General features: G+C 41.4%; 1 protein-coding gene across 3 annotated transcripts in view; it reads right to left on the reverse strand.

The window, feature by feature from the left end:
- tmem131l (transmembrane 131 like) overlaps window positions 1-20799 on the reverse strand; it is a 32635-nt gene extending 11836 nt beyond the window's left edge. For 2 of the 3 annotated variants that reach the window (XM_076728927.1, XM_076728925.1), the window contains exons 1-8: window positions 20583-20775; window positions 19779-19852; window positions 16230-16273; window positions 8136-8207; window positions 4823-4946; window positions 4566-4682; window positions 2014-2118; window positions 391-468 (exon numbers count right to left, since the gene is read on the reverse strand). In XM_076728927.1, the coding sequence (XP_076585042.1) occupies window positions 391-468; window positions 2014-2118; window positions 4566-4682; window positions 4823-4946; window positions 8136-8207; window positions 16230-16273; window positions 19779-19852; window positions 20583-20706 (738 nt within the window). In that variant the 5' untranslated portion in view covers window positions 20707-20775. Of the gene's footprint in view, window positions 1-390; window positions 469-2013; window positions 2119-4565; window positions 4683-4822; window positions 4947-8135; window positions 8208-16229; window positions 16274-19778; window positions 19853-20582 lie in introns of all 3 variants that reach the window. The other variant, XM_076728926.1, reaches the window with a different exon arrangement.
- Window positions 20800-21451: the final 652 nt, after the last annotated feature.

Here is a 21451-nt window from a genome sequence, read left to right on the forward strand (position 1 = left end):
GTGCAAGTTCAAGCAATTTACCAACAGGGATGACTTTATGAAATCTCGACTAGTCTGTAAGTCAGTCGTGGTCCAATATGCAGCTTGCACAAGTGTGATGCGGAAACTGGAAACCTCCATTGCATAAACACTGAGAACTGACTTACATTAAAGTAGGAGACATCTTGGGTGAAGCAGTTCAACTTATGAAAGAAAAATATTTGCTTTTTCCTACACTGTGGATTTATTCTTGAGGGAGATGGAGTAGATGGTATTTTTAAGAACTTTCAGTTGGATCATTGAACTTTTATATGTCAGACACAAATTACTGGCTCAAGCACAGCACAGTTTTGATGTGTCTTAGAACGTGTGTGGAGGGGATCTTTATGTAAATGGAAGATAAATTAGTACCTGGGGATTGTTGAACAAACTCTTCGGTAAGCTGCACTCCAGGAGTAGACCCAGTATTGTGATGTTGGAGGCATCTTCCTGCAGGAGAAACAGCATGAAAAGCAGAGGGTTTAAAAACATCATGTCAGCATTATATATGCAAAATACAGAAACATCAGCAAGGAGTCGCATGCTCAGCAGTTTTCTTTTATTTATGTCTCACTGATCAGTGGCTACTGCAACGCCACACTTGACTGAGCTCTAGTGGTGCTAGCCATGCACTGCACATGATAGAAACAGAGCAATTCTGCTCTCTTATTGAGCCAATTAAAAGGAGCAGTACAATGACTCCACTCACAGATCTGCAAACACAGACCACTGAACACGATGGCTGTAAACTCCTGCAATCTTTAAACGTGGTTTACATGTTGTTCAGGTAATCAGTAGCTCTCATGTTGATTATGATGGACCTTGCAAAGGAGAGTTTATTGAACCAACATAATGCACCTGCATCTAAACCTGCATGTGACAGGCTGTCAGTTAAAACACGAAACTCTACACTTTATGACACCATCTATTGATCCTGGCCCCATCTTAAAGTGTTTACTGCAACAGAGGTTGTTTTCCTCTTTGCACAGAAAATCCAGTAATTGTGTCCACTTGAACCTGAAAAATGTATATTTCCTGTCACGAAACTGTGTGTCAGAGTTCAGAATGCTTTTTTAATTTGCAAAGGGATGTGTTACAGCACAACCGAGGTGTGAAGTCGCTCTTTAAGTTTCCACACACCACAAAGTGAAATCAGCCTGACAGACAGCCCGTCTGTAAACATGCACGTCTTTGCCCCACCACCACTACTATCTCAGGACACGTTCATGCACATCCATCGATCGAATCTCCTAACAGCCAAAGCCTTGTGGCACAAAATGGCAGTTTGTGCAATATGAAGCAGACATGCAGAGAAGACAGAAAAAAAAGAAACACAACGAAAATTTGGCTGTAACTGGATGATGAAACGTCATGAGAGAGTATACTGTGTGTGTGGAGGATGTTTTCTGTTAACCATCTGTTGAAACACAGCAGCTTGCTGAGAGAGAAAAGGCTGCATTCAGCACAAGCGGCAGTCTGAGTGATTATGAGAGCTCAAGTCTCTGTGCACTTGGCCAAGCTGACATTTTGCAACTGCTACTCCACTTCCTGTTGTGGAGGCGAGAACCCCTTTCAAATAGCTTCTCGCATACTTTCAATGCTTTGGCTTGCTTCTAAAACCGAACACTAATTTGTCATTGGTTTTTGGTTGTTTCGCATGGCTTTGAAATGTGTGTACAAATGAATGATTGCACAAAGCTTGTATCACTTTAAAAGGAGTGTTTTCGGTTATAGTCCGCAAGCAAACATTTACACTTTTATGCAAGAAAGAAAAGTGATTGTTTTATGATATCCTTCATGCTGACTGGACACACGTTCAGTAACTTTATGGCAGCAAGAGCCTGTCTGCCTTACAAAGCCTCTGTGTGTACGTATGCAGCCGTCTGTTTATCAGGGCTGGCAGGAAAGGGGAAATCAGCTGTTTTCAATGATGAGCTCTTACTCACTACTATGCATGGCCTGCACAAACCAACACACAGACATTTAAATACATACCTGAGTTTGGGTCAGCTTAATGCTCTGGATGTGAGGGAATATTAGCAGACTATCCTTTCTCTGGACAGACTTTAATGAACCCTGGTGAACTCCCACACCAAATACCTGGAAAAGGAACAGTTAACAATTAGAAAAGGGTTTCTCAATACACCACATGCATTATATTAAGGCCAGGCAGTGAACAAGCAAACAAAGGAGTCGTGTCATTTAGTGGACCTGAACTAAACCTCTGCAGCAGTTTGTAACAGTGCATGCTACATGGACCTGGAGGGAATAACAGCTTGAGACTGAAAACAAACTACTGACTAAACAAAGCCAGTGAAGGTGTGGGATCCATACATGGGAAATATTAGAAAAAAACTATTATTACCACCTCGTGGTTGTAAACTTCCACCAACCAGTCAAGCTGCAGTTTACATCCATGTGTGTCCAGACTCACACAAGATACTGTATGTAGTAGCGACTTTGGCAGAGTTTAATAAAAAGATATTAAGTGTCTTTTTTACTGCACTGTCTGCTGTCTTCACTTAGAGACTATGTTTCCAGAGGACTGATAGAGAGCTTTATCACATGGCACAACAACAATCACCTGAAGCTCAATATCAGCAGAACCAATCAGCTTGTGGTTGGACTACAATGCTTCAAATATGGATGTTGCTGCAAAGATGCTATAAAATCTTCAATGTGGCAGCTCAGCAGATATAAACAATCTATACAATCAGCACAGCTTCAAGGTGGACACCAAAGATTAATGTCACCAAATCAGTATCCGACCAAATGTGAAATATGGTCACAATCTGCCCTTCTGTTCCTCAGTTATGGTGTTGAATAACGGCCAGAAAAGAGTTTCTGCAGAACATTATGATGTCACAGTGACGTTGACCTTTGACCTTTTGGTTATGCAATGTCATCACTTCAACATTTGTGTGAAAGTTTGTCAGAATTAGAGTATGAATTCTTGAGTTATGACTGAAAACATGTTTTGTGTGTGGTAACCTTTGACCTTTGACCATCAAACTCTACTCAGTTCATCCTTGAGTCCAAGTGAGTGTTTCAAATTCCTTCAAGGCATTCCTGATATATCGAGTTCACGAGAATGGGACGTACCACCACACGGACGGATGGACAAGGCGCAAACATAACACCACCAAGAAGCTTAAATATTGAGTCAAACTGAGCTTTGCCCAACAAATACTAGCCTGTAACAGCACGGTGACGAAGAACAAATCAAGCGTAATCAAGATATTAAGTGGCCCTGTATTTAAGCTGAACATACTGCAGCGTGCAGGTCACACATTAAGCCCTGAAGATTAATGCGTGTGATTCACTTCATGGTGGTTCACCTTAACACAGTCAGTCACACCTGTGCCAACGTGGCACAACACATCATTTTAGCTTTAACAGCACAGGTTTAAGGCACCATTACTGCAATGACGGAGACTGTACAAAGAGTCAACACGTGAAAAGTTTGAGAAAACTGTACATCAAAGATTGGAGTTCGGCTCATTGGAAACATAAAAAGCGAGCGACTGAAACATTTCAATTTGTCTGAAGCTCATGAAGGGAGTGGCACCGCTCAGTCCAAGTGTCTGCGTGTTTGGGTGTGTTTGTTTTCCATTAATAAGCGGCATGGGAGAAACACTGCGGTGCAGGATTAATGTGAGGGAGGCGAAGTGTACCACGACAACATAATACACATTTCTAATGCATTTGGAGTTAATCTCTTCAGGTAATTCCAGTTTTCCAAGACCAAACATTTTAACTGCTCCTTGTGAACGTGCAATAAAACATGTGACGAGGTGAAATTTAAAAGTTACAGTTACCAAAGCCTGCTAAATTTAAGAAAACTGAGGTAAGACAAACCCTAAAGTGGTAATATATCACGTTGGGATGGAATAACAAGACAGACTGAGGGACCGGAGTGCAAATAAGCCCAGAGGATACAGCAGTTTGAAGCATGTGAATGCACGTTTCCAGACTGTATTCCTATTAATGTAACGACAACTAGAACATTGAGTTCACGAGTCTGCTGAGGTGAAGTGAAAGCATAAACGTTTAAGATGTCATGATAAAAGCTGGACTGGTTGGAGTGTTTTTACTGAAGCACTGAATACGTTTACTTTCACTGGAAACAACACCACCGCTTTATTTCAACAGCGACCTACTATTGTCACCTTTCAAGTCCTAATCCTGGATTTTGAGGTCAAAGGTTTTAAAAAGTTCACCTGAAACAAGAGTCCAACATGATTTCCTATGAGCATTAACAATGAGTTATTCCACTTCCTTTGTTTATGAGCATGTGCATGCCAGATTAAACGTGAAAACAAACATGGATGCCAGCTACAGCTGAGCAGTAGTTTGGTCTGATGCTGTTTGGGATGACAAGTTTTTGACTGATATGACTCCAGTTTGATTTGTGACAACAAAACCAATCTGCAGGTTAATGCTGACGGAGAGGAAAGGCCACATGCATCACGATGCAGCGTTTCCCCACGAGCCCAACAGGTCGTGGTCTGAGGCTACACATCAGGAGGTGTATTAATGGAACTGACCTGGTATGACAGCAGCCCATGGGCCGATGTGTTTATAAATAATGTGTTTTCTACATTGCCCTCCTCGGACGGGAGGAAAACTAGTTTAAAAGATGCCTTCCCTCTGGGTGGGATCACCTAGGACACAGAGGACACATGAGAAGTTATTTCAGACAATTCTGCAAAGAACGACACACAAAGGAGGACAGAACCAACACTTAACACCATGACTTGTGAATATATTGTGCAGCTGACGGCGTTAACACGTTGACACTTACTCTTCTGTGAAAGAAAGGTATGTAAAAATGCCTGCTGGATGTAAACATTGACAGCAGTGTCACAGGAACTTCCTGGCTGGGGTTGTGTATATATATGGTTTCAGCTCTTGCCAGCCCCAGCGGCCTGTAAAGACAAGACACAACAGCATCATAAATACGAAGCTCTGCACTAAACCTTCACCCGGGCAGCACCGCTGCCAGCTGAGAAACTTCATGCCCAAATTTTACAAGCACCAAACTGTGGACACAGTCGTCCATAAGTGAGTTTATTCATGAGGCCTCAAAGGAGCCTTTTATTAAATTAGATCCTTCTGCTGCTCACTTAACCCATTTGGATCGCAGCGGTTATGGTGGTTAAATTCACACATTTTTCTTTGTATAAAAGGTTAGATGAAACTTTAATCCACCATGTGTCAGTGTTTACAGGTCAGAGATTAGCCTGGTCATTCAGTCAGTGCAATGACTCATCGAATAACCAGTGTTTTGCATTCTGTCAACATAGAGCAGCTTTAAAATGAAAATCATCCATTTGCCTCTCAGTCAACAAGTATGAGCTCGTCATGTTTCATCTCCAGAAAGGCCCCAGTGTCAGACGACAAACCACATATACAAATAAGGAGATGAGGAAGGCTATAAAGAGCCTTTGGGTTACATCAGCATAAAGATTAGCTCTCTGGGTTTGGCCATTTCTGCTATAATCTATGAGAGTGACACTCAACATTCAGTGCTTACACCCAAACTAGGTCAATCAAATCAACACTGCTTCCCTGTCCCACTCCAAAAGCACCTCAAGTTAATTTAATTCACAAATTAATTAGATTTCCAATTCAATTCAAATACAAAGCTCTGTTTAGGACTGAACAGTCTAACTACCTAACAAGGGGAGGATAATAACAAAGCCATTTAAACGTGTGCCAGTACTTAGAAAGGGTGTTTCATTAAGCGTGTGGCTGACTGAGGTGGGATTCAGCGGGCTTCCATGTGGGCTAAATCAACAGCTGACTGGGCCTTAGAGATAATCTTGCATAATTCAAAGTGTACATACGGGTTAATATGATTGTACTTTCACTGCAGGCAGCAACATTAACATTTAAGAGGTTACCTCTGTAAGAAATACTGCAATCCAATCCTGCAGCCCTGCAACAAATACTACCACTGTGAGCTTTCTATTTTTCAGTGTTGGTTGAGTGTGTGCCAGAGGTTCTGGGTCATCTTTACATGTGTTGATGCCAGTTTATGTTGATGCATTGCATTACATTGTACTGTAGTTGTTACTGGTTCTGTTTGTGTTCACACTCAGTTCATAACCTTTAAAAGTGGAATGTACACACATTGTTTATTGTATATGAGGAAACAAATTATTTGACATTATCATGCTTTAATGTCTTGTCATTGAACAAATGATGACAACACAGAAACTTCACACTGCAGACAGAGTTACTCATCCATCAGCCATCGGTGTAATCTGCCCTTGTAGTCTACGACAGGTCTGGCAGGTAAATATTGACCAATCACTTGCATATAGGAGTGTGCTAGGTTTGGTTAACACTTGGTTGGTTGTTGGTTATCCTAATGTGACAGCAAATGTTTGGTTAGCATATAGTAGCATCTGATCTGAAAACCTTCAGATATTTAAGAAAAATAATAGCTTTTTGACATGTTAGTGCAACGTATCTCCTCTTGTGAGACTCATGCATCAAATGCTAAGCTATCACTGGACAGTTCTGACCCTGACTCTCTGTTGCAGATATTACAACCTCTGTGCATAACAGAGTCTCCCCTTCTCTATTGGACCAATGCAGAGAAGCTATGCATGAGCAAGATGAGATCTGTTGTGCTTAAACAGATGTGGACAGAGTGAGTCAAGTCAATGCTGGTCTGCATGTGTATGAATGCTTCTCTCCGCAAAGCCCAGAACACAAGGGCAGCATTTTCACTGCTGCACTTCATCTGGGGAATGCAGTAGTGTACTATAAATCAATATTTTTTACAGTTTAACTTGATTTTTTTTTTAAAGTTTCTGAAAAGAATCTCATTACTCTGCAGACTGAATGCAAAACAGCAGCAGTTTGTTCAGCATTTGTAGGCTGTGAGTTGGTTCCATTCCATATCGAATTATCCATGATTAAGGGCACGGTGGAGTAGGATCATATGACATGAAGGTACAGAAATATCTAAAATGTATGCATCTTGAGTTCAAAAATGAATATTCAGACTAAGTGCTAATTTCAGTTTTAGTTTGATTACTTTAGTTTTGAGTACAAAATAATTGAGCACAAATGTGATTTAAGAGGCCAATTTCAAAACAAAAAACTTCTCCCTGCACTGTACATGTCAGTCTACAACATGTCAGCACTACATTCTCGACATCTGAGATGTTCAGTCAAGCCTCAACTGAAGCAACTTTCACTTCCTGTTTCCTTGTGAGAGTTTGACTTTACTTTCACTTTACGCAAATGTCATGCACGTTCAGCAAAGTTTAAATCAGGAGGCACGGGGGTCTCATTAGAGAGCGTCTGCTTTTCCTTTCCAGCTGTCCACCTGGTCAAGTGTCACACTGTAACACAGATAAACTGCTGTGTCTGGTCACTTGCAGTTCAGCGCAGGTTTATTTCTGTCTTCTTTGGTTACATGCTTCAGCTAAATCATTGTACATCTTTTAACATCCATTCAGTTTAATTATGACTGTCCCCACAGTTCTCACAGGAGAAAAAGGAAAACACTGGCTCATGTGTGGGACTGTGGGCTCAAATTCCTGTTTTGATCTCAACTATAAATTTCCTGAAGTGGTATTTCAGTGTCCAAACATTTACCCAATACTATTAGAGGATTTTGGTCATTTGCCTGCTATCCAGATTCCTGACGTGATATAAAATACTGCAAAATACATGTTGTTTGTGAGTGTTTGCGTTGAGCAGGAGCAATGCTGACTGCGGTCCAAGCACAGCATTACATCTGATATTCTGGCCGTTTTGGGACGATGGAGGCAAACAGTGAAGTTCTTAACCTTTTAACTGGGGTCAACCCTCTCCAGTGTGCGTCTGGATGCTGGGAAAAGGAGCTTACTGCCATACTTGGATATCCTGTCTGTTCGTTTGGGCTGAAGGGGCCCCTGCTTTATGAAATCTTCCCTTTCAGTAGCTTTTGTGACGGCATTAATTCAGTGAAGTTTTCCACATCGCTCCAGATTAAGATATGACCAAATGAAGTACACTCTGTAGCTGGGTGTGTATTAAAGAGTTTCATCATTTGAATGACGCCGATGCTTGTTAAGGCACGTCAAACGAAAGCAGGATGTGAGAGCAGTACTTACTGCGTCCCGAACTCCAACACTGGGGGCTGAAAATGCAAAGGCCTCCCATTCTCCCGTGTATATGGAGAGGAGCTGTTGGGAAGAAAATCACAGAGGAAAAAACATCAGACCAAAGTGCAGTACTTGAATTTCATCAGTTTCATTGAGGACTTACAAAACAAGAAGAAAAACTTCTATATTTTACAAACACGTGAAGACAAGAACATTCTGTTCAAACAGAGTTCACAGAGATTAACTTATAGTCAAAAATATTACTGCCCCCCGGCCGCTTCACAAACCACATATTTCCCTGCCAAGGAAGGGGACTCTGATTGCGCACAGAAGTTAGATAACCTTGCACAAAGAGAGGTGGGGGAGCAATGGATGCCATGGATCACATTTTAACTGAAGCTTTTTGCATATGAAAATAATTTCACAGTACGCTGATGACTGAAACTTGAAAACACATGGCTTAATTGTGTTAGATCACGCTTCATTTCACACATTGACTTATACTGAGCCAAACATCACAAAAATATGATACAACAACATTACACAGCACTCCATGTAATTTGGGTATTTTGGAAAAAGCTGTGCACTTCCTGAACAACCATTCAAGACTTCCAACAACTACATCAATAATCTGTAATTTCATGAAATTCCTAAACTTCCTGGACACAACTAAAAATATCCTCAGCACCAAACTGCACAGTTGCCATCAATTAAGTTAAAAAAGGCTTTAATCATTATGGCCCAAAACATCTCCCAAAAAACATCTCCAGAGTTAAAACATACGCACGTAAAGACAGGATACGTTTATTCTCACAAGTCCAGTATTGTACGAGTGCAGTACTTGTACTGGTGACTCTCCTACAGTGACTCAGAGGAAAATCAGTATTGCTTCATCAATGATTTGCCCACTTCAAGCACTGTATGACAGCACTGTGACCACTCTACAGAAAGCCATGCAGCTTGAAAAAAATGGCCTCCTTTTAATCTCTTTTGAGTTATCGTCATTGCTTTAATGTGCTTCTCCCTCAACAGGTTGATATCGGTGTCAACAGCGGTGTCATGAAGCGGGGAAAGAGCGGCTAATTTGGGATTTTGCAAGTATGAAAACAGGACTGAACCCAGCTGACAGAAGACAGATGTTTAACAACTTGAACAAGCAAGTGGAAGGACTACAGTTCAAGCCCCCATCTTAAAGGAAGTCACTTTTCTAATGTCTTCATGCTGTAAGAGATTCAAGAGTCTTTTGTGAACTATTAAACTCTACGACTTTGAGGGCAGGGACTCGGCTTAGTCACAGTCAACACATCAGTGTCACATCCAGACTTTAAAGTGATCAGGGCTCCAGTCGGCATTCAATTCAAGGGCTGGATTTAATTACAGTACTATATTACTTCTAAGCAGTATTTCGTAATCAGGCTCAGTTTATCTGCACTAACTAAAACACAGACTCAGTAACAAATTATACGTGAAGTGCAAAATGTTTCTTTCTTCTGACTTTCTGAATATTGTGTTTAAATACAACATAAAACATGTGCATTTGGCGACAGAAATACACAATGTGCAGGCTTAGTCTTGCAAGTTTGCATAGAATTTCTAAACATCTAAACATCAGTAATGAAGACTTCATGTTTCTACACAACCACCTTCATTAAGTCTTCATTCTTCCTGATATTAACCCTGTCCTGACATACACGTCTGGAGCTAAGCACCTAAGAACTTCACTGTGTTGTACATGTGACAATAAAACTTAATGATGATTTGAAGTTGAAAACTAATGCGTCTCATGAAAAACTAAATGTTGTTATTATTATTGTGGGACAGTAGTGAGATACTGTCACTACAAATGATTGCTAATACATTCTGCCACTGCTGGGACGTGTCTCAAAGCAGCTCCTAAAAACTGGAAGGCAGCAGCAGAGGGATTTCCATGACTCTAAACGTGAAACAACTTATCTGTTACTGAACCAGGCAAAAAAACAAAAAAACAACTCCACTGCCTTTCAGCTTCAACATCTCATTCTAAAAAAGGTACGAGGACTAGAAGCGTGTTTTCCAACAAAGATGGTAATTTATGGTTGTTTACCACTGCTGAAATACTCTTTGGAAGGAAATGTCGAATAACATCAACGCCAAAGCAGCCTGCTCTCTGCAGGGATTCGTAAACTGAGCTTCATGTCCAAAACAGTCACACTATTTTACATGGCAGCGCTGTATAAACTCCCATGATGAACACACATGTACAACATGGAAAAGTACACACACAACGTTATATAATGAACTCAAATGTAAGGAAATGTTCTGAGTGGATTGTTTCCTGTTAAGGCAGCAATCTTATTTCCCATCTCGTTTTAAATATCTGTTATGGCACTCCACCCTTTTGCCTATAACAAACATACATATAATAACCTGTATGTCTAAACTCCATTATGGACTATAGCTTGATAACAGTCAACACAAATGTAGCTTTAAACGTGGTTATAACTTGACAAAAAATACTCTAAAGTCAAGAGCGATTTGAGGCCAGCACAGTGTGAAGTTACAGGGCCATGTTTCAGTCTACTGCCGGGACACAAAATTACCAACTTGTCATGTATTTCCCATGAATTACCTGGACTGTGGCCTGTTACCAATGAACAACAGCAAACAGTTATCATTTATAGTTAACATTAATTCAACAGCAGCTATGATAGGTGATGCTTTTGGTCAAAAAAGGTCTATTTTTGGCTAAAGGCTTAAATTCTTCTGTCATATAGCTGAACAGGGAAATGATAATGTGCCATCCTCATCCAGTATATACAGTTCAACATTTCTCTTCATTTCTGTGATGACTCAAATGTATGATCTAATTGATTTTTGTACTGAGTGTGTTACTGTGTTAGCCTCCAGCTCTTTTACTGTGCTTTTTGGGTGTGACTTTTTTGCCACACCCTCACCATTTTGTATCTATGCAACCAGCATTTGTATGATTGAATTGTTTAACTACGAAATTGTTTGCTAGAGCACAAAGTTCTTGAGCTGCATGTGGAGGCTGTCCTGTTCAAAGAGTAGTGCAGCATTGTACTACATCTGGCGAACACTGTGAGTTAAGAGAACATATTAACTTCTGGTGATGTAGATTTCAGAGAAGACTCATTTCTGCAGAGGAAAGCTAAAAATGGGAAGTTGGCTGGTGGTATTTTATTTTACCTTCAGTTTCCATAGTTAACTCGTCACCTGTGCCACAGCTCTGCTGAACTAGATCACTGCCTGTGCAGCAGCTTAGTCTATGAAGTTAGATGTAAAGGAAGCAACAAAGAAAAGGGGTCAATGCTGAGACAACAGAAACAAAAAGAGCACCGACAGACTGGCAACCCCCACGCAACACTTTATCTTCCTTCCGCTGTGGCCAATCAAACTTGCCTCTGTGCCCCAACAAGCATCAAGATAGGAATGGAAAAAAGGGAAGACCTGCTCAGTCATCAAATAAAACGTTTTACTTCAGGCTAAACTGAATTGGAATAACCATCCACAATGGTTAACAGACAACAATGCACACATAAAGATATCCACTGCACTGCAAGTGCCATTTGCAGATACTGATATGATGGTGACATGAGTGAAATGGGCAATGAAATAGGTAATGGAAAAACTCAGATGCAACACGGAAGAATAGAAATGGAAGGAAGTGTGAAAATATGCACCCCCAGCTCCAAAAGAAACCTAATTTCAGAGTAAGCATAACCTAATTAACACAGCTAGATCACAAAAGCACGTGTGCTGTAGCAGCAAACGTGCTTTTATTTGCCTCGCTGAGAGGGAAGCTCTTCTTTCCACAGTTAGCTCTTTCACTGGCATCGCACCTAAACCCCACCTGCAGCTGCCAGCAGGTCCTCACACAACAATGACTGATCTGAACCACTGTGGTTTGCGCGTGAGCATGCTAACGTGAAGCATGGCATGATGGACTCTTGATGTCACATTAGCCCTCTTCATTCAGGAACTTCCTATTTGCTTAAACCCACACGGCTGTCAAACAGTTAAATTCCGCCTTTCACTATTCACACATACCTCTTCTTTCAACCAGCTCTTCATCCACCTGCTCTGAAGGACTGAACTGTCATACTGCTTCAAGCTTAACCACCTGTGAAATTACGGTATTTCACTTCCTTTCTCCCTGATGTATATTCCAACCATGACAACAAAAGCACAACTTCAGCACAAAGAACAACAAATAAGCTGGACGAGAGATTGACTTGATGAGAGGGACGCTGTCTCCTCTGTTACATAACAAGTGCTTCTTCTCCCCCTCGTGTGGTTTTAATTGTTGGTTAATTCATAACTTGTCAAACAGTATAACTTCAAACAGTGTTAGTCAGAGTGGAAGTACAGTGTGTGTGTGTGTGTGTGTGTGTGTGTGTGTGTGTGTGTTAGTGTTGTCACGATACCAACATTTTGGTATCGATACCGGTACCAAAATGTATTTCGATACTTTTCGATACTTTTGAAAACACAATAAACGTCATTATTGACTTTATTTTATTGGAAAATCTAACTATGCATCAGTAAATAAAATAAAATACCACAAAGACATGCTTTTCTAATGCAATACAATTTTTTATCCGCGTTTAGACGAGCGTTCTCAGCAGGAATTGTTTGTTTATACGAAGACGCAAAAGTGGGCGAATTCGATTGGATATGCATGCCAGGCCGCTAGGTGGTACTGTGATAGAGCGCCTACGACGTGTTGGGGAATCCAAAATTTGACACATGAAATTGTATACACATCTCTGTTCGCCTATAGTATCCGTATACATTCTATACAATTGTTGAAATGACTCTTGTATGTTGACTACAGCTGCTAGCACAGCTTGAACATCGGTGGGATCCACGTAGTCAAACATATTGTTTGTTGTTGTTTTACCGGCTTGGCGCGTTGAGTGTGACGTAAGGTGTAGTTGCTATGCGACGTGACGTGACGCGACGTGGTTTGCGCTTCTTGCCGTTTAGACGGAGACGCAACCCGAGTCGTCTTCAAAACTCTGCACTCTGGAAGGCGTCTTCAAATTTTTGCGGTTTCAGACCTCGACGGCGCCGTCGCCGTGTAAACGAAAGGCACTTCCGATAAAATATTTTGTCGTTTTCATTCGCAATGGTCTTCGTATAAACGGGGTCTCAATCTCTCTCTGTCTTCAGACTCCTGCTCCGTTTGCAGCTTCACGCTGCTCACTCGGTCGCTCGCTCACTCGCCGGATCGCTAGCCTCAGCTGAAATTACAATGCGGTGACGTCACGCGGCGACGTAAAAAAAAAAAAAAAAGGTACCGGTCCCATCCAAGCGCAGTATAGTACCGTTTTAAATGCCTCAGTACCCCGGTACCAATTTAGTACCGGTATACCAAACAAGCCTAGTGTGTGTGTGTGAGCATGAGGGATCGATTGTGAAGGTGAAATGAGGACATCTTCACAGAAGTCTTGTGTGATGGCAGACAGCTGATACAGATCTAGCACTGGTGTCTGGAATCTAAGGTCAGCAGTTTCAACAGAGATTTTTCTATTGAATTAAAAGCACACTACAGCTGTTAAAGACGACGTTTAGGAAAGCATTCCCTAATTAAAATGTAGATAATGCTGATTAAAGCAGGTGCAAAACTAATTTGTTTCAACTTGAAAAGCTTCAGTGTTAAAATGAGAAGTGGTAAACGCGCTGCGCTCTTTGTTCTCATGTAGTGTCAGATTACTATGAACTTCTTTAAAGGCAGATGAGGGCATTTACTTTATCACATGTATTAGTAACTTAGTATTCACTCTGAATTCAACAGCTGCTGCTCTTAAAGAAAAACTCAACAAGCGTACCACTGAGCTGTAGTCCATGGGTTCTGTCCACTGCCACAGTACAAAAATAACAAGTTATGTTTGGCGCTATTTGATCCCCTGGATCTAACTCAAATAAAGTCAGCGTTAGCAGTGACTTCAGCCATGCTCCAGGGGAGAGGTTAGGACCAGCAGAGAGCTAGATCACAGGTGTTTGCAGAAGAAGGGGAAACAATGAGCATAACAGTGAAATTAAAACCACATGGCACAGTGATAGCTGACTAAGGCTGCGGTGGAAGTAAAAAGATCTGAAAAGACAAGGGAAGAGCATTTTGGCACAAGACTGGACTCACAGAGAGATATCATTAACCTCTGTATCTGCAGCCTGCTTTGCTCTTCAGGCTGGGGGAGAGTGATGGCAGGCCTGCTAAGTGCCTGATAACCCAGGCACGAGAGGCCTCGCAGCCCACAGCTCTGCAGGTCCTCAGGGTCATTTGCCTGTCACCTCCATGGACTTAAAAACAGCCATATTCCCACACTGTTCAGGAATTAGATTAACTTTATATGAAGACTGAAAGCACGCCTCTTTAAAGCAGAACTCCAGCCATTTAGTCCTGTATTGTTATTGTTATTCTTTTATTATTTACTGTTGCGGGCAGCTCTCACACACAGTTTACCTTGTCAGACAGCTGGATGGAGCTGAGAATCCATCTTGCTGAGCTTCCTGTTAACAACTGAACTCCTGGGAGCTACAGGCACGGTGTAGGTGTGACGACAGCAAAGGAAGCTAAACAACATGATAGCTCCCAAAGAGGTTAGCGTAGATGCTGCGACAGCACCATTTATATCAGAACTGGAAAGTATTTCTGCATCGAAAGAGGAGCAAAAACGGCATCGCTTTTCTCCCGATTGGCTTCAGCTAGAGTCCTGATACATCACACTGTTTGTTGTTCTGATTGACTGAGGTCAGCTTGTGATAGACAGGGAGCTCATCACTCTCAGAGGTGAAACACATCGGATGCAAGTTTGTTGAAGTTTGTTTGTGGCTGTATGTGTGGAGTCAGATATTCAGATGAAAGAAATACATTTTTGCTAGGCTGCATTAGCCAAACTCGACTGAATGTGCACCTCCAACTAATTTCATATTGTTGACAGAACTGTGTAGCACTGTCATGTTGGGTTATATACAGTAATATTATGGCATTGCAATAACTCAGAGGTACAGTACCATTAAAAGTATGCAGAGAATTACAAAAATCTTGCAGAAACAAGTCAGTCAGACTGTATGTAATTCGCTCAAAGAACAAACTTCTGAGCAAGGAAGACATGAGTGTGTGGAACATGCTCAGCCAGTTTAGGTATATGAAGGGTTGGGCTCTTTACATTACTGGCATTGCTTCTGTGGAAAGATAAACAAGGAGCTGAAACAAGCACAAGCACTAGAGAGACTGAGAAATCTATATACTCAACATCAGATCGAGGGAAGACTAAAAACTGTTGTTTCGGAGCAAGCTATTACTGAATAAAACCATGACTAGTTGATATTTTGCTGCTAATTCGTATTTTCCAAACAATTTTCTGCAGGAACAAAAACAGCTGGGAAAGACGGGCCTCCCCTCCTTTTTCTTTCAAGGAGTTCTAAAATTAGTCAGGAATTTGGTTCTGCGCCTGCCTAACACACGCCCCCAAACCTCTCCGTCACACACCCCCTCACTCACCAACATAAACAACATAGCCTGCGTGAGGGACTGGACATTTAAAAGCTTTAGAAACTCTCAGTCCCATAACACCGAAACCACAAGACATCATTTGTCCGTGTGAATACAAAAACATGTCACCCTACAGCTGCAGTCAAATTCGGCATATTAAATAAACCATTTAACACCGCTCTGCTCTCAGCTAGAGTTTGCTGAATATGTTCACATTAACTTGGAGAATTTCCTTTTATAAAACACGCTGTTTTTCCATTGGGCTCTTCACAAACCAAACCCACGCCACAGCCCTGCTTTCATCCTGTGTCTTACAGTATAATTCTAGTCTGCTCTGTACAGGAGAAAACACTTCAGTATGATGCAATCTGTATGCTGGTCTGGGGTTTGTTGGTAATTATGTGGCTTGGTGGAAAGTCTCCACATATTCCCAAGTGGCACTCATTAACAGGTGGAAACCTTTAACAACTCCATACAGCTGGGATAATCTTCTAAATTTGCTGAAAGTATGTTTGACTTCCCCTGATGTTTTACACCTTCTCAGCAGGTGTTTGAGAAAACCCATGGAAGACTTTCATTTCAGAAGGTAAACAAAAAAAGCTCACCTGTCCTCCAATGGAAGACCATCTTTTCGTCGTTCCTTCTCCACCTGAAAGTGAAAGAAAAACACATTTCAGTCAACGTGGCGAAAACACTTAACTCCATCCCATTAATTCTACATTCACACTGTGGCCTGGAAATAACCACATCAGGAGGCTCAGTGGGATGTAAATCTACTGGCACGCCAAACAGCCTTCTGGCTACCACGATGATTTTCATAAACAGCAGTTTGAAGCACGCGGATATGCCACCGACTGCCCTGACGCGTTTCACTATGCATCTGTATTCTATTTCTTGAAATGTCAAAGGTTTTACTTTGCATGAAATATGATTTCACTGTAAATAAACCAGGAAATCCAAGCAGAAAACTGGAACAGCTTTGGGAAACTAAAACTGGCATTACATCTTTTCCACCCCGACTCCGAGGGTTAGGCAGCAGGCAGCAGTTTCTGCCAGCGTTGGCAGAGCATAATGCACTTCTCAGAATGAAACAATGACCGTCCAGTTTGTTGTTATCTGCATGTTCTCACACTGTGCGTTTGGATTACTGAATGAATACAGCATTTCTGAATATTGGAGACCAAACAAAAAAAAATGGTGCTATTGGTGATCAGGCGACAGTTTGATGCAGCGCCAGATAATGTTGACATCACTGTTGAAATTGGGTTTTTCCTGGTCTTAGAGATTTTGACACTGTTCACAGTATCTTGTACATACTTAAGTCCTTCTTATTCATTAGATAATTACTTGAGGGGAAAGCCCACCAGGAGTTCACTTGGTAGGTCATTGACAACTGACTGATCAGTGTCACAGCAACGTGGCTTGGATCAAACCCCCATTTGCGTGACAATGGCGCGTAATTTTCCCTGCATTTTCATTAAGTTCGCAAAATGAGGCTCAGTTTGACAATGACCTGAGGAAATCCTTTTAAACACGGCAGAACATTTCAGGGCTCACACGCCAGCAGCACCACATGAAAACCAGAAACAATGAACGTACACGGGGTGTGTGTATTTTACTGAATGTGGCTTTCCATATAAGTGACTGAAAATGACAACGTAGCAGTACCAACAGAGTTAACTTCACTGTAGTAGGTTACGTGCATGGTGCGTGGTCTCCAGAGATAAGCTTTGGTGTCTTCAAACGTAGAACATACAGTTTCCATAGAAATAATCTGGGGCCTGAGGGTGACATGATGGCTTCATGATCACGCCATAAAATGACACCAATGGAGGACATAACACAGGGACCGTCTGAAACACTGAATCCTGATCTGTCAGACATATTATCTCCTCTCCCATCTCTCCACCTGCCCTCTACTGCAAGGTAGCTTAACTAAGGACAATCACACAAACATAAGATAGAGCTACAATGTCATCTTTAAAAGCACGACATCCAATGCTATATTGTCTGTACTGTAGTCTGAGCAAAGGTTGGGATGCATGACACAATGTGAGATGACAAAGACTTGTCAGCCAGTAAAGATTATGCCATATTGTTTGTACAAATGTAGAAATATATCCTTTAAATGTCTTTGCTAGCAACACAGCAAATCAAAGAGGAGGACTGGTTTATGGCAGTACAGGAGATTTTTAATTGGATTTTTTTCTTTATTGCGGACGGTATCAATTTATCAGACAATTTATCATTTAATTAGCTGGATATGCAAAAAACATTTCTATCTATATTTGCGATCTTTTAATGGTTTTTTGACTACATATACACACATATACTGTGATATAAAATCTAATACACTAATTCTGGGTGCAGCTTGAAAGGTTAATTTGTTTTTTTCTGTTTTATGTCCTACAATGCCCCCAGCACATTTTGGCAAGTTAATGGCTTAAGTGAAGGAAAAACAGATTTTCCAGCTGATTAAGCACAACAATGACATATTCTGCCTCTGCTTGTTGCAGCAGGTGAGCCATTAAAGCATGAGGAATATTCATTTGTAAATGAGCTGGATTCTAGCTGAAGGGATTTTAAGATGAATGTAGGGATTTAAAACATTTATGACAAGAGTCTGTTTACACAACACAACTCTCAAATAGGCAGATGAAAGAGATGGAAACCTGAACTAATCTAAAAATCACTAGGAGACTGGAAGCTACCTATATTCAGCTTGCAGCCAATCCAACCACACAATCCTTTGTCAAATCCAAAACACAAGTCAGTGTTTCCAAAATAACCAAGTGAGAGGCATGGGATGAAGACGTCAGCAATTACAAGCTCTAGTTATGCACACAATACGTGCTCAGTTATGATCTCTGCTGCACAAAACCTGATTCGGTTTGCACACCGCATCAAAGACAAACGACACCGAATCTCCTGCATCACCACTTCAACATGCCCAAAGCAACATACAGCGTGCTACCTAACCAGCTGACCACCAGCAGCAGTGGAATATAGCAGAAAGACACCCATGTCATACTCTGTTTCACACAGCCCATGTAACTGAGACAGCCACTCCATTCACTGCCGCCTATCTAAACATGACACCTAACAATGTCAACAATTCTGCCATCTGCCAACTGGTCTGCAAGGTAGGGATGAGTGGCAAAAAAACATCCAAACAATGACACACACCCCCTTTCTCTAAACCCTCTTTTTTTTTTTTTCTCTAAGAGTTTTCTTCAGTGTTGAAATCACCTCCAAGAAGTATTTTAAAAACTTTGCGCAACATAGCTGCAAATCAAATGAGTATTTTTGTGGGTGGCAACACTGCTACTATACGCATGAAATAAAAAAAAAAAAAAAAAAAAAAAAAGCCAACCATTCATCCTTGAAAAACGAACACAGGCTTTGATGAACATTTCAAAACTGCTTTGGTGTAACATGCGCTATCATGTCACTTACCTGAACCAAATTATCTATGCTATTCACATCTGTTAACAGAGACCTGTGGAAAATGCCACACCCCCCTCAGGTAACATGACAGTCAGCTGGTGACCTCCTGAGAGGTTATCAGTAAACACTTCACTCCTGCTGCTGCATGTGCTGTTTTTGCCCCATCATTACATAATCATCACACAGGCCTACTTGACAATGTTTAGGAAATCTGTAACTGAGATCCTGAAAGAAAAACGTTTAATCTACATAAGCAGGAAATAATTGCAGAGCCTTGTGCAGGAAGGGGCTGCACAGCACAGTATCATTCACACTGCCTCGTTCCTAACATGCTTTCCAGTGTGTACTACTGACTGAACTCCACAATGGACACTATGTACAAAAGAAAATAAGGAGGAGCCACATGGCAGGTGGCCTCCCGCTCTGGTTTCATTTCAGTATTGGAACTTTGTGCAAAACTACAACATTTACACAGCAGTATGGCCACAAGGTCGTATATGGTCCTTGATATTTCCTCGCATGAGCAAACGAAAATGCACAGCTCGACTTGTTGCGTAGTGGAACACAATAGAAATGCACCAAACCACACACGTGCTCATCCATCTGGCTGCATTTGCAAGAGGTTGCTGGGTGATTATGTGTTTTGCATATAGATACTCTCAATTCCTCCTTCATACAAACACAACCAAGGAAGAACTTATGATTACCTGAAGTGGGACTAATGGGTCTGCGTCCTCTGGTTGCCAGACTTCGACCACGCTGGTGGACATCTGACTCAGAGCTTTGTGGGAGCGAGAAATAAAAATAACAGTGAGATGTTAGGTCGGAAAATGGGCAACACGGAAAGACAGGCGATTGGAAATATGCCAGATAGAAACAGTCAATATAATTAAACTACAAGCTACCAACCCCTGTTATTATAATCGGTAATAACAAATGAATCAACTGAAACGGCGTGGCTGATAATCATATAGACAAGTGAGGAAATGACTTGGCTTCGACAGGCTGACAAAGGCTGTTTGCTAGCTGCTTGATTAGCACAAAGGTTAGCTCGGTGGCTAACCAACTTGGAAAACATCTCTCCTGCCGCTGCAGTAACGCACACACGACTGTTTAGCTGTATTGAATTAATTTTCCACATTTTACAGGGTTATTACAGGGGCAACAGTGACGATTAAATGCCCGTTTTACGTCCCGATAATAGGCTAACGTTACTTCCCTGCCTGCACAAGTTAACCTAACAGCACAGGGAACTGGCAGCTAGCATGAACTAGCAGGGTGACAAATCATTAGCTACAACCCTGTTAGTAAAAAAACAAAATATATCTAAGTCGCTGCTTGACTTATTTTTTTTTTAATTTTGCCCAATTTGATTTTAAATTGTTTGGGCAATTTAGCTTCGCAACCATTTCCCAGTATAACGTCTGCTGTCAAGTCCTGTCCAGCTAACTTCACATTTTTGCAACGGTCGTTTACACCTCCGAAGCGGAAATTAAAAGGTGAGTACAAACCTTGCAGCTGTGCCCCTCCGTGCTGTACGCAGGGTAAAAGTAATTGTAGTATTCCTAGTAGTATATTGATCCACGTTTTCCTGTGACAGTGGCTGCCTTGTTGGAAGTCCTGTAGCCCCGCCATGCTGCCCTCTCAGCTAGCAGCCTGCCTTGTGTTTCGCTGCGTTGCTCTCTCTTTCTCTCGGCGAGCGGCAGCGGCAGCAGCGGCAGCGGCTCCCTCCCTCAGTCCATCCCCGCCCCCTGAACCGCACCGCGCCGCGCGGACAGACACCAGTGTCACTTCCAAAAAGGCTGTTTACGTGTCTGTTGCTGAAGGTAAACCAAACCAAAACCCTACAGCGGTGGAAAGAAACTAAATACATTTTCTCAAGCACTGCACTTAAGCACAAATTAGAGGTACCTATACTTAACTTGAGTATTTTCACTTCGTGCCACTGTATACTTGTACTCCACTCCACAGTTATGTGAAAGCTGTAGTTACTGGTTACTTTTCATATTAAGATTTTACACACAAAACACGGTCAGTTTATAAACTATGATGCACCATTACAATACATATTAAACAATTAGTTATCGCCACCTCAGCCAAGTACAGTATAAAAAGATGCACACGAATGCATCAGCATGGAGTAGTCTAACACTTGTACTTTTACTTTTGATACTTCAAGAACATTTTCCTCACAATACATGCACAGTTTGCTTGAGTTTCACTGTTTTTATTTTTCAATATTTGTACTTTTATTGAGTAAAGGATCTGAATAATACACCAGAACCTTACACACCTGCACATATTACTCAGTGGTGTACAGTAGCTTTGCTCAAGTACTGTACTTGTACATTTTGCTATTTAATACTATTCTGCTACATTT

Source organism: Chaetodon auriga, chromosome 4 (assembly GCF_051107435.1).
Source record: "Chaetodon auriga isolate fChaAug3 chromosome 4, fChaAug3.hap1, whole genome shotgun sequence".
In the NCBI taxonomy this organism is placed as follows: Eukaryota; Metazoa; Chordata; class Actinopteri; order Chaetodontiformes; family Chaetodontidae; genus Chaetodon; species Chaetodon auriga.